The sequence below is a fragment of the Helianthus annuus genome, chromosome 2, assembly GCF_002127325.2.
Source record: "Helianthus annuus cultivar XRQ/B chromosome 2, HanXRQr2.0-SUNRISE, whole genome shotgun sequence".
In the NCBI taxonomy this organism is placed as follows: domain Eukaryota; kingdom Viridiplantae; phylum Streptophyta; class Magnoliopsida; order Asterales; family Asteraceae; genus Helianthus; species Helianthus annuus.
This window is the reverse complement of record NC_035434.2, coordinates 73,052,120-73,066,933: the sequence shown is the minus strand read 5'-3', so window position 1 is coordinate 73,066,933 and position 14,814 is coordinate 73,052,120. Positions and strand designations below refer to the sequence as shown.

The window sequence follows — 14,814 nt, the reverse complement described above, 5'->3', positions numbered from 1 at the left end:
GTGACTGATTCTTATAAAATTATGAGTAAATTAAAAAAATCGTGATTTATGTATATTACTTATTGCAACTGTGTCCTTTATTTTTAATAATTACAGGAAACGTACTCGATGTTTGTAAACCCTTGCAAGTTATGTTCTTTAGCCCTAACTCAGATAATTTTTGTGGTTAAATCTGACCAAATGGACCTCACATGAAGGTATTTTGGTCATTTTACTCTCACGTGAGGTTCATTTTTTCAGATTTAACCACAAAAAATACCCTCATGTGGGGTCCATTTGGTCAGATTTAACCACAAAAATTAACTAAGTTAGGGCTAAAGAACATAATTTGCAAGGGTTTGCAAACATTAAGTACGTTTTCTATAATTATTGAAGACAAAGGACACAGTTTGGTAACATACATAAAAGACGATTTTTGTCTCTAAATTATTGATCGTGACGTAGGCATTGCAACAAATTGTAATATAGAATTCATATTGGGAATAAAAAATATTAAAATTGATTAGCTAGTTTTGTTGGATACGTGTTTAGCATGAATTATTAACCAAAGCAAGGAAAACAAAATTTTAAGTATTTTATACGACATTATATTCCTCGAATCATTATATTCCTTGAATCAAATAAATAGAATGAGAGAATTAAAAGATAAGTTGGAGGGTATCCACAACTTAGTAACTTAGAATGGGAGAGATGTTACACGTTTAACGCATATATAATCTTCTAAAGTCGTTTTGTTTGGTTTTACAGCTTCTTGTTGGTCTGGGTTAGTCAAATCTTTCGCCTTTTAAAAATAAACATATAGTGTGGATATATTTTTTTCATTCATAACTCAATTGTAATTGTAAGTAATTAATTAAAGATACAACTATTATAACAAAAAAAATGCAACATGTAATTCTTAATCGTAAATAATTAAACAAATATAAATAATATTTATCTTTTAATGGTGACATGACTCTCGTGATTGTTTTTTATGTGTATATCTTCAAATCAACAATAACTTGATATACAAGTCATAATCAATCAATTCTGGAGTATATCTTAAAATCAACAATAACTTAATATATGAGTCATAATCAATGCGATTGAGGTTGGCAACCATGATCTATATTTGAATTTACGTCGATTTGAACAACGACGGATTTGGGTTGGGGTGTTTGTATGTATCTTCAACAAGAGAGTAGAGATAATTGATAGAATATATCCGTAAAAGATTAGAGTTTAAAGTCATATTTATACAGGGTGGAAATAATTACTTTTTGAAGACTAAATTACAAATTGTGTTCTTTATATATTTCCAAGAGTATGAAACACGCAATTAAATGTAGAGTTAAGTTCACGTGAAAATAAAATAAACGTACGAAACGTACGAAGTGAAAGAAAAGTCAAAAAAGTGGCGGTGTCATTTTGGTAATTATCATCAACTTCAAATTATTAACCAAAGCAAGGAAACAAAATTAAGTACGTTTTCTATAATTATTGAAGACAAAGGACACAGTTTGCAATAAGTAACATACATAAAAAACGATTTTTGTCTCTAAATTATTGATCGTGACGTAGGCATTGCAACAAATTGTAATATAGAATTCATATTGGGAATAAAAAATATTAAAATTGATTAGTTAGTTTTGTTGGATACGTGTTTAGCATGAATTATTAACCAAAGCAAGGAAAACAAAATTTTAAGTATTTTATACGACATTATATTCCTTGAATCATTATATTCCTTGAATCAAATAAATAGAATGAGAGAATTAAAAGATAAGTTGGAGGGTATCCACAACTTAGTAACTTAGAATGGGAGAGATGTTACACGTTTAACGCATATATAATCTTTTAAAGTCGTTTTGTTTGGTTTTACAGCTTCTTGTTGGTCTGGGTTAGTCAAATCTTTCGCCTTTTAAAAATAAACATATAGTGTGGATATCTTTTTTTCATTCATAACTCAATTGTAATTGTAAGTAATTAATTAAAGATACAACTATTATAACAAAAAAATGCAACATGTAATTCTTAATCGTAAATAATTAAACAAATATAAATAATATTTATCTTTTAATGGTGACATGACTCTCGTGATTGCTTTTCATATGTATATCTTCAAATCAACAATAACTTGATATACAAGTCATAATCAATCAATTCTGGAGTATATCTTCAAATCAACAATAACTTAATATATGAGTCATAATCAATGCGATTGAGGTTGGCAACCATGATCTATATTTGAATTTACGTCGATTTGAACAACGACGGATTTGGGTTGGGGTGTTTGTATGTATCTTCAACAAGAGAGTATAGATAATTGATAGAATATATCCGTAAAAGATTAGAGTTTAAAGTCATATTTATACAGGGTGGAAATAATTACTTTTTGAAGACTAAATTACAAATTGTGTTCTTTATATATTTCCAAGAGTATGAAACACGCAATTAAATGTAGAGTTAAGTTCACGTGAAAATAAAATAAAGGTACGAAACGTACGAAGTGAAAGAAAAGTCAAAAAAGTGGCGGTGTCATTTTGGTAATTATCATCAACTTCAAAATTATTAACCAAAGCAAGGAAAACAAAATTAAGTACGTTTTCTATAATTATTGAAGACAAAGGACACAGTTTGCAATAAGTAACATACATCAAAGACGATTTTTGTCTCTAAATTATTGATCGTGACGTAGGCATTGCAACAAATTGTAATATAGAATTCATATTGGGAAAAAAAATATTAAAATTGATTAGTTAGTTTTGTTGGATACGTGTTTAGCATGAATTATTAACCAAAGCAAGGAAAACAAAATTTTAAGTATTTTATACGACATTATATTCCTCGAATCAATATATTCCTTGAATCAAATAAATAGAATGAGAGAATTAAAAGATAAGTTGGAGGGTATCCACAACTTAGTAACTTAGAATGGGAGAGATGTTACACGTTTAACGCATATATAATCTTTTAAAGTCGTTTTGTTTGGTTTTACAGCTTCTTGTTGGTCTGGGTTAGTCAAATCTTTCGCCTTTTAAAAATAAACATATAGTGTGGATATCTTTTTTTCATTCATAACTCAATTGTAATTGTAAGTAATTAATTAAAGATACAACTATTATAACAAAAAAATGCAACATGTAATTCTTAATCGTAAATAATTAAACAAATATAAATAATATTTATCTTTTAATGGTGACATGACTCTCGTGATTGCTTTTCATATGTATATCTTCAAATCAACAATAACTTGATATACAAGTCATAATCAATCAATTCTGGAGTATATCTTCAAATCAACAATAACTTAATATATGAGTCATAATCAATGCGATTGAGGTTGGCAACCATGATCTATATTTGAATTTACGTCGATTTGAACAACGACGGATTTGGGTTGGGGTGTTTGTATGTATCTTCAACAAGAGAGTATAGATAATTGATAGAATATATCCGTAAAAGATTAGAGTTTAAAGTCATATTTATACAGGGTGGAAATAATTACTTTTTGAAGACTAAATTACAAATTGTGTTCTTTATATATTTCCAAGAGTATGAAACACGCAATTAAATGTAGAGTTAAGTTCACGTGAAAATAAAATAAAGGTACGAAACGTACGAAGTGAAAGAAAAGTCAAAAAAGTGGCGGTGTCATTTTGGTAATTATCATCAACTTCAAAATTATTAACCAAAGCAAGGAAAACAAAATTAAGTACGTTTTCTATAATTATTGAAGACAAAGGACACAGTTTGCAATAAGTAACATACATAAAAGACGATTTTTGTCTCTAAATTATTGATCGTGACGTAGGCATTGCAACAAATTGTAATATAGAATTCATATTGGGAAAAAAAATATTAAAATTGATTAGTTAGTTTTGTAGGATACGTGTTTAGTATGAATTATTAACCAAAGCAAGGAAAACAAAATTTTAAGTATTTTATACGACATTATATTCCTCGAATCATTATATTCCTTGAATCAAATAAATAGAATGAGAGAATTAAAAGATAAGTTGGAGGGTATCCACAACTTAGTAACTTAGAATGGGAGAGATGTTACACGTTTAACGCATATATAATCTTTTAAAGTCGTTTTGTTTGGTTTTACAGCTTCTTGTTGGTCTGGGTTAGTCAAATCTTTCGCCTTTTAAAAATAAACATATAGTGTGGATATCTTTTTTTTCATTCATAACTCAATTGTAATTGTAAGTAATTAATTAAAGATACAACTATTATAACAAAAAAAATGCAACATGTAATTCTTAATCGTAAATAATTAAACAAATATAAATAATATTTATCTTTTAATGGTGACATGACTCTCGTGATTGTTTTTTATGTGTATATCTTCAAATCAACAATAACTTGATATACAAGTCATAATCAATCAATTCTGGAGTATATCTTCAAATCAACAATAACTTAATATATGAGTCATAATCAACGCGATTGAGGTTGGCAACCATGATCTATATTTGAATTTACGTCGATTTGAACAACGACGGATTTGGGTTGGGGTGTTTGTATGTATCTTCAACAAGAGAGTAGAGATAATTGATAGAATATATCCGTAAAAGATTAGAGTTTAAAGTCATATTTATACAGGGTGGAAATAATTACTTTTTGAAGACTAAATTACAAATTGTGTTCTTTATATATTTCCAAGAGTATGAAACACGCAATTAAATGTAGAGTTAAGTTCACGTGAAAATAAAATAAACGTACGAAACGTACGAAGTGAAAGAAAAGTCAAAAAAGTGGCGGTGTCATTTTGGTAATTATCATCAACTTCAAAATTACTCTAGTAGAGTAATTTTGAGCTTCTGTAGAGTAATTTCGTAAATGTTCAGGTAGAGTAATTTTGGTCGTGTAGGGTAATTATCAAAATTACACTAACCCCCCCCCACCCCTACCCCCCAAAAACCTAAAAAAACCTAAACCATTGTAAATGTTCAGGTAGAGTAATTTTGGTCGTGTAGGATAATTATCAAAATCGTAGGGTAGTGATCAAAATTACACTAACCCCCCCCCCACCACCCACCAAAAACCTATAAAAAACCTAACCCCCCCCCCAACTAAAAGCTAAAAACGAAACCATAAAGCTAAACCCCATAACTAAATGCTAACAAAATTACTCTACAAGACATTTTCCAAAATTACTCTACAGAAGTCAAAATTACTCTACTAGAGTAATTTGATAATTACCCTACATTTCTCAAAATTACTCTACAGATGCTCAAAATTACTCTACTATAGTTATTTGATAATTACCCTGCATTTCCCAAAATTACTCTAAAAGACACTTTTTGCTTTTTCCCCGGTTATTTTGAAGTTGCTCATAATTACCAAAATGACACCGCCACTTTTTGCTTTTTCCCTCAATGCGTACGTTTCGTACGTTAATATTATTTTTATTTGATCCTTTACCATTAAATGTATCGTCCATTTTTTTCTAAAACTAGTGGAATTCCCGCGCTTCGCAGCGGGCTACCGGTCTGTATCAGTTCGGTTTGTTATAGTATTAAGTACGATAACGACACTCGGTATAGCAACCAAAAGATATATGCCCAAGAGGATATCGACACGTGTTATATATTGACCAAAAACCATAAAACGAAAACCGAATTGATGTTGTTTGGTCTGTATCAGTTCGATTCGTCACGCTACTATTATCGTACCGACGCTTGCTATAACTTTATATATATCGTCACGCCGAGAGAATCCCAAAAGAGTATATGGTACCGGTAATGGTGTTGTTTGGATGGTATTGGTTCGGTTCATTATGCTTAAAAAAAAGTTTGGGGGGTCAGCCGCCCCCTCCCGCCCTACTTAAGCTGTGCCCCTGATAATATATAACTGATATATTTTCTTTTTATTTCTTTTAATTGCAATATAAGTGATATATTTATATCATGAATTGTGTTTTTTAGGTGAAACTCTAGGGTCTAAACCATAATGATGCATGCAAAAATAATTTATAAAAACAAAAAGAACCCAACCAATGTAGCTCTATATAAAAAAAAAACACAAAAAACCATAAAGAAAAAGCCACCATAACACTAACCAATAACATTAATTATGTTACTGTACATCCTCTTTGAATTTGTATGTATATATAATATAATATAATATAATATAATATAATATAATATAATATAATATAATATAATATAATATAATATAATATAATATAATATAATATAATATAATATAATATAATATAATATAATATAATATAATATAATATAATATAATATAATATAATATAATATAATATAATATAATATAATATAATATAATATAATATAATATAATATAATATAATATAATATAATATAATATAATATAATATAATATAATATAATATAATATAATATAATATAATATAATATAATATAATATAATATAATATAATATAATATAATATAATTGATTGCAGGATATACCCTTTTGACTAATTGTCATCCGAATTTCCAGTTAAGTCTTGAAACGCTCCTCCTACGTGAACGTATATTTGTCCTTTTACCCATTTGACACCCAACTATCTCTCTCATTTCATTGTGTTTTACCCTATGTCCCTATCTTAGACTACTAAACATGGCTCGTTGTTTTGTGACTAAACCTTGATGATTTTTACGGTAAGTTGTTTTAATCATCGATTTTGACTAATATTTCATTTTTAACATTTATACTTGTGTGAAATTTTAACTTTTCAAGAAGATAGTGTGTTAATGTAGTAGCTTTTCCTAATCTATTCTTTATTTAGCTGCGTCATGGTTTCAAAAAGTCGTCCTCAGTCCAGTTTTAGAATGGCCAGTTACCCTTGGTCCATACCCGAACCCAAAATATATCAAAAATAATAACCGAAGATGGACCTGATTATAGGATGTCAATACAGTTTTGGTTTTCAGGTATTTTCAGGTAAACCCGATGTATGCTCACCCCGACTTTTTAGGGTTACTTATTTATATTGATATAAATTTAATCGCTAATGATTTAAAAGAAACGAATAATGTTGAAAGCCTATTTTAATAAAACATATATATCATACAAAAAAAAAAAAAAAAAAAAAAAAAATCTAACTCTATAGAAGTCCATACACCAATTGCTGAGACTTGACTGCAAACAAAACTAATCAGCTACAATGAAAACCTAGTTTATCAAGAAGATGCTAAGATCAAGAACATTAGTTCCTTTGATTTGATCACATCAAGTTCTTATTTTGTTCCCCTTTTGGCCTCCGCCGGAGGGTGTACAAGGGCATATTAGTAAATGAAGATGTGTGATGCTTGAAACTGTAGAGCGAATTGGTTGGAGCATATAAAGAAGCCTAGAAATTGCGCATTGTTGTTCAAAGTTAAGAACAAATAGTGCAACATCCGAAGCAGTTTGTCCAAGTTGTAGCTGGTGGATCTGCTGCCTTGGGTGGTTCGGTCTGTTTGTCTGATTCAGGCTGTGGTTCTGAGTGTGGCGTTGTATCTAACTGCGGTTCTGACTTTTCGCTAGCTGAAGGACTTTTATTTGTCTCTGCAGTTAAACTTCATGTTTGAAAAAAGAAAAAAGAACAAAAAAATATTTCAGTTTTTAGTATGTGTTGGGGTCATTTGCAAAAATAATGAATCCATCATAAAAAATAATGCACAAAAACTGGCTGGTCCAGCTGACATGGAGACCTTGCTGCTGTACATGTTTGTGTGTGTATACACATGAGGTGCCAATTTTGATCCATTTACTTACAAATGGGTTAGGTCAGATTATGTTTCTTTCATCTCTAAAAAGGTCGGCTGGTTTACAAAAAATTCGCCCAAGTTGTATTTTTAATGCATAAAAACTATAAAAACATTTTTAGCAAAAAACAAGTTAATTATTACCGATATAATAACTTTTGTAATCATATATGACAATGTATTTATAAAAACTTTGGACAAAATGTGTTACGGGCCAACCAAACCCGACCTGTACCAAAAGTTACCCGTTTAAATTTTATACACATAAAATTATGCATGCACGATTTCTTCATACAATCAGTGGCGGACCCAGAAATTATTTGCTAGGGGTGCGGATGAGGTGGTCAACATATTTTCAAGGGGTGCGGCCGCCCACCCTGGCTAAAGGGTAGGTCCGCCCCTGCTGCATACAATATGTAAACGGTGTATTGATAGTCTATACTAGATAGAGAAACAACTTACATTGGAAATGCAAAAGAACTTCTACTTCCAACATTTTCTGCAGAAAAATGAGAATTAGGCTCTTCAACAACAGCTTTACCGCCTTGATCTTCTTGATCTGCAATACGCGATCCATGAGTATTACCTATCTCACTCAAACTCTGAATCTTATCCTCCTCACCCAACTTGTGATGTCTCCCTCCTTCATCCTGCTCAAGATTCTTTTCTGATCCATCTGACTCGGAGGTTTCATCCAACTCGGGAATCATTCCCACCATCATTCGTTTGTCAGATGGAGACGGTTCTATACCGAACCCTAAATCTAGCTCACCAGATCTCCAACTGATGCTATCTTGGTTTCGAAGATTTATACTTCCCATGTTAATGCTGAATAAAGATTCATTTGAAGGCATTCCCCAACCGTCAATACCAGATTCTTTTCTAGAAAAAATCGATGATGGTATTTTATATTTTGGGGGCGTTGAACTTAAACGCTCCATCGTTTGGATAGGAGGGCTCTCAATAGTACCCTTATTCTTCGTTTCACCATGCGAAAGATCTGATTGTTGAAACGGGTCTTCTAACAAAAAATCACTTGATGATGTAGAGGAAGAGGATGAGGCTATTTCTTCATTTAAAGCAGGAGAATAGATCATTGATTCGCTATCGCTTGCACTTGTGTGCTCTGATATCAGTTCTAATAGATCATCATTTTCATCCGAAGTGGTTGGAGAATCCACCATTGATTCGCCCTCGTTGTTTGCGACTTCACGCTCTTGTTCTGAGACTTTTTCGTCTGATTTGACATCTAAAGATCCCATATCCAATTACTAAAATATCTGTATTACAAGTAGACAGTGTCAATCAAAGACTTCAGGGATTATAATGAATATTCACATTGTAAACGACATGATACATTGATATAACATCCAGAAAAAAATTCAAAAACTTCAGGGATTATAATGAATATTCACATTGTAAACGACATGATACATTGATAAAACATCCAGAAAAAAATTCAAAGACTTCAAGAATATTGAGAACATGAAAACTAAATGATAAAAAAAAAAGAGAAAATCACCAAAGTAACCATTTTCTTGAGCATGTTATACTCCTATCATCATGTCAAAACAATTTCACACCTATAGCCAACAGATACGTGATTTTATAGTTGTGTATCTACTTTCACTCGTGTAGAATTTTTTTGTTCCCCAAAACCCATGAGTATGCGAGTGCATAAATAGATACCCGGACCTAATTTGCATACCATTTGACATTTAATATGGGCAAAACAAAAGACAGCTTATAAAGACATATGTACAGAAAAGACAGATACTTGAATCAGATTCGCGTATCATTTATTATAGGATACAAAACAGCACATACTCGAATCGGATTCGTGTATTATGAGAGGTAAAAATGGCAAATGCTAGAATCTAATTCGCGTATCCTACATTTTCTGGTATATTTCTTGTATTGTTATCAAATATAAAGGCTAATACGCGACTATACTGGCTACATTGAGTGTTACCAAATATAAAAAAACGTAATTAATGGCCGAATTATAACACTTTTCAATCTGCCTCAATTGCTCTACAAAACATGAAATTAATTGCCACAAAAATAGAAAAACTAATCCTAAATCTCCTATTGTTACAGCAAACTTTAAGATCATCAACAAATAATTATATCATAAAACTCACATCAACATCAAACACGATAAAATCAAAAACTTAAACCCTAGGTTACGTCCTGTTGTTATGAATATATTCATATAATCATATCATAAGGAATAAAAATCTCACATTAACATCAAAGACAAACAAATGAATAACTTAAACCCTAACAGAAGGGATTGAGATAACAACCGTAAAATCGGAAAACGCGTCTTGTGAAGAAGAGACTGTTGATTTCCGGCCACGGTGGCGAGGAACCAGCAGCCTCTTGGCGTCTTTGAATCGGTGAATTTCAAAGGCAAATGGTGTCTTATCGATTGAAGTTTCTGCATCGACAATGAATGTGAGAGAGCGAGAGAGAGAGAGCGAGAGAGAGAGAGAGAGGGGAGAGAATGAAAATGACGGATCGCCAAGTTTCCGGCGTCACCCCCTTCCCTCCAACTTTGTTCGCAACCGATTTCCTTCTATTCTATTTTGAGTTTTCTAAGACTCTTTTGCATTAATAGTCCCTAGCCTTTTACTTAATCTTCATCTTTAACCAAAAGTTTCCAAGTTTTAGTTGCATCCAAGTAGAATATGTTAATATAGGGTTAGGATATAATAGAAAGATGTGTTAGGGTAATCATCCATTGAGTAATTAAGAGTTTGGATTAAGTGGGTATAATTGATCAAAATTGGAGGCGCGTGACTTTCTATGGGGTATTCTAGTCCGTCTAATTCAATAATTTGATAACCTTTTCGTACGACCTTATTCTTTAAAAAAAATTGCACCATAAAAACAAGTTTTTTTTGTCTTTAAAACAAGTATAGAGGTGCCATATTTTGAAAACAAAAATCGAAAACTCATATGCGTCAAACATAATAGATAAAACATTTCTAAAACGCAATAAACTCCAGGTTCTATTTTAGCACTCTAGGTTGAAAAACACAATGAATTTGGTGTGTTATAAAGCAAAATGATTTGGGTGTGTTAATAAAATACTATTCTAAAACGGATTGAAACAAAAAATCAAAGCAATGGGGTTTCACATGGTCATGTTATCATTTTAACATAGTCATGCATCTGTTCCAACATGATCATGTTTTCTGCACTTAAGGTTCAAGTCTAAAACACACACTCCATGTTCAAAAACGCAATGGGATTTCACATGGTCATGTTTCTATTTTAACATAGTCATGCCTCTGTTCCAACATGATCATGCTTCTGTTTTAACATGGTTATGCCTATGTTTTAGCATGAACATGTTCTGCGATGTTCTTTGTACTCCGAGTTCTAAAACACGGCCATGTTTTTATTTCAACATGGTAATGCCTCTGTTCTAACACGACTATGCTTGTCACACCCCAACCGATGACGGAAACATCGGGGTGCGAGCACTAAGCGTTCAGATTGCTCATGAGATTCCACAACACTAGATATTTCAATAGAATTAAGTAGATTTCATGATATAAATTGTCTAATAACAGAAGCAAGTATCATCAAGATTACATCACCAAATAAAATTGTTCAAAGACTAAATTAACTAGGCGACATTTCTAAGTATCTCCTAGCTTGATTCTATGTTCCATTGCAACCTATCAGCCTGCAACATGTATTAAAATATCAATACAAAAGTATTGGCGAGCATACAGGTTTGATAATAGAATAATAGATTAAAACAACTCATATCCACAATGTAAGCAATAAAAATAGTTTCAGCCGTGCTAGTGTCGCAGTCCACGCAGTGATAGCCCAAGTATCCCGATGCTTTAGTGTTTACCCAAGACTCAAGGTAAACTATAATCCTCCTAACAATACCCCCTGAGAATAATGGGAGAGGTGCACCCCCTATAGCACTACTATTGTTAAGGCGGAACTACACACTATGGATTAAACGTCACATAGCACAAAGAATCAAGAATCAAGACTCACAAGTTCACATACACATAGGATAGAGTTTAGATTTCCAAGATTCAAGTATGATAGTTTAATAGAATACATGTTGCACCCCAAATTTTAAAGTAAAAAGGGGATTGAGTATACCCACAGTGATTGCTTAGCAGTCGCAACTATTATTGGATCAAAGGGAGCTCTTTTTAGAATTAGCCTGATTAGATTATAATAGGATAAGAGTCGGACAGAATAACGAGATTACGCAAAGTGTCGGAACAGTCACTGGATCGGATGGCTGTCCGATCGAATGGCTATCCGATCGGATTGCCAGTCGGTCGGGTGACATGAGTGTGAGGAATGGATGGTTGCCCGGTCTGATGACCATCCGATCGGGTTGCCACTTGCTTCAAAACCCACAAGGTGAGGGGTATAGGACGGCCGATCGGGCGGCTATCCGATCGGGTTGCCACTCGATCCAAGTATTAAATGCTTTGGTTCCTTTGATCTGGTGGCTGCTCGATCGGGCGGCTGTCCGATCGGGTTGCCACTCGATTGAGGTCTTCAAAGCTACAAGTTTCTGAAAAAGTTTCTAAGTGTTGGAGGTTTCAAGTTTCAAGGCTGCGAGACAAGTGTCACCTGATCGGGTGGTTGTCCGATCGGACGGCTGTCCGATCGGGTTGCCGCTCGATCGGGCGAACCTTGTTCCTTTCACCAATTTGTAAAATTTCCTAAGTTAATGATGACGGCATGGTACGTATTGAGATAACCGGTAACTCATCGTCGCACAGCCGTTCTGATCGGGTGGGAACCACCCCGGTCCGATCAGTTGACTGTCCTTAACAAGTTCATGTCGTAATCCGTGTTTTGGCCATCTTCTTCTGGCAAGAATTTAGATCCAAGCTGACTTTAGACTATGCCTTAAGTCTACAGTCTGTATAGACCCGTTTCCCACCGAATATAGTGAAAGTTTGAAGAAAGATAACGATAGCTCAAGTTTTATTATGAAAAATCCTAGATCTAGCTTAGATTAGATGAAAAATACATGGAATCCCTTAGATCTCAGCTAGATCTTACCAAGAATGACCTCATATAACAGTTTGTACAAACCATCATGATGACATCATCCTTAAGATCTCAGATCTGAGAGATTTCACGGTTAAAAGTGTGATTTCCAAGGTGAATCACGTAGAGAATGAAGTGTAGATCAAGAAATACAAGGATCTAGCTTAAAACGTACCGAAATCGATGAGAAAAAAGAGAAATGTAGCGTGTGTGCGTCTGGTTGAATAGGGCTGTCACATCAGGGAATAAAGTGATGTGACAGGCCTATTTATAGTGTGAGAGTGTGAGAGGAGGGGTAGTGTGCACGGATCGGGTGGTGGTCCGATCGGGTGACCATCCGATCGGGTGGTAATCAGATCGGATTGCCACTTTTGCCAATCCAACCTTTCCGCGTTCCCGTCTTTGATTCGTTTTACGTGTTAGATTAAGCGTTGCGTATTATTGAGTAATAGAATAACTAGATTACATCATAAACACCAAAAGTTCACAAGATTAATAGATTCCGCCAGTGACAATGCTCTAGTCTCTCGTTCAACCAAGAATCAAGTTTCACGAATCTAAAGAGTCAAGCACCAAAGTATATAGATTTAGGCATTCCAAGCATAGATTTAGACATTCCCACATAGATTTAGGCATTCCAGCTTATAGACATTTCAACATATAATTAGGCATTTCAAGTATTTATCATAGACTTCCACATAGTTTGGGGGCTAGAATGACAAATAGACAAACTTCAGGGACTAATCTTGACAAAATCCTAATGTTTAGGGATGCTGGGTGTTACAGTCTCCCCTCCTTTAGGAGATTTCGTCCCTGAAATATTAGATGAAGACTGCCCGAAGAGCTGCGGGTACTTGGCCTTCATATCACTTTTCAACTCCCAAGTGAATTCGGCACCACGCTTTCCTTCCTGTCGAGCCTTAACAATGGGAATTTTGCTGCGCCTCAGACGCTTGACAGCTTGATTCATGATTTCGACCGGTTTCTCCACACATTGGACAGCTTCATTTATTTGTAAGTCTTCGAGGGAAACCTACAGTTCCTCGTCGGCTAGGCATTTACGTAGATTGGATACGTGGAATACCAGATGCACATTATTGAGTTCTTGTGGCAAGTCGAGTCTGTACGCCACTTTGCCAATCCTTTCAATTATCACAAAAGGACCTACATAGCAAGGAGCGAGCTTTCCCTTTTTACCAATACAAACCACTCCCATCCAGGGAGATACCTTGAGTAGAACTCGGTCACCAACAGCAAATTCCAGAGGCTTGTGCCTTTTATCAGCATAGCTCTTTTGTCTGCTCCTAGCCTTGATCAAGTTATCACGGATCTGAAGAATCTTATCCGTTGTCTCTTGAATAATCTTAGGGCCAGTGAACTGCTTTTCCCCAACCTCATGCTAGCTGAGAGGAGATCGACATTTTCGTCCATACAAAGCTTCGAAATGAGCCATTTGAATACTAGAATGATAGATATTGTTGTACGAGAATTCTATCAACGATAAATGTACATCCCAGTTACCACCAAAGTCGATAACACAAGAATGGAGCATGTCCTCCAGGGTTTGAATAGTACGCTCGGTCTGTCCATCCGTCTGAGGATGAAAGGTCGTGCTAAGATTCAAGTGCGAACCCATAGCGGACTGAAATGTTTGCCAAAGACGTGAAGTAAAACGACCATCACGGTCAGAGATTATGTCAAGAGGTATGCCATGACGGCGTATAATCTCATCAGTATAGATTCGAGCAAGTTTCTCCACTTTATAATCCTCACGAATAGGAAGAAAGTGGGCCGATTTGGTCAAACGATCGACTATCACCCAGATACTGTCGTGACCAAAAGGCGTACGGGGCAACTTAGTAATAAAGTCCATAGCAAGACTATCCCACTTCCAAACAGAGATTTTAGGCTGTTCTAAAAGTCCAGAGGGACGCTGATGTTCAGCCTTTACTTTCAAGCAAGTGAGGCACTTAGAAACATACACAGCAATGTCCTTCTTCATGCCAGGCCACCAATAAGCCATACGCGGATCCTGGTACATCTTATCAGC

The 14,814-nt window shown here is 34.1% G+C and overlaps 1 protein-coding gene across 3 annotated transcripts; it reads right to left on the bottom strand.

Annotated features, from left to right (window-relative positions):
• Positions 1 to 7,082: 7,082 nt before the first annotated feature.
• On the bottom strand, positions 7,083 to 10,298 carry LOC110919118. Of its 3 annotated transcripts, none has more exons than XM_022163406.2 (3): positions 10,022 to 10,298; positions 8,175 to 8,992; positions 7,083 to 7,512 (listed from the first exon to the last, which is right to left on the bottom strand). In XM_022163406.2, the coding sequence occupies exons 2-3, from the start codon at positions 8,972 to 8,974 to the stop codon at positions 7,503 to 7,505; spliced, it is 810 nt and encodes a 269-aa protein (XP_022019098.1). In that variant the 5' UTR covers positions 8,975 to 8,992; positions 10,022 to 10,298; the 3' UTR covers positions 7,083 to 7,502. The 3 variants fall into 3 exon arrangements, with proteins under 3 accessions (XP_022019098.1, XP_022019093.1, XP_022019091.1); XM_022163401.1 differs by having other exon boundaries at positions 7,083 to 7,523; positions 9,959 to 10,295; XM_022163399.1 differs by having other exon boundaries at positions 7,083 to 7,523; positions 10,022 to 10,294.
• Between the last annotated feature and the right edge of the window lie 4,516 nt (positions 10,299 to 14,814).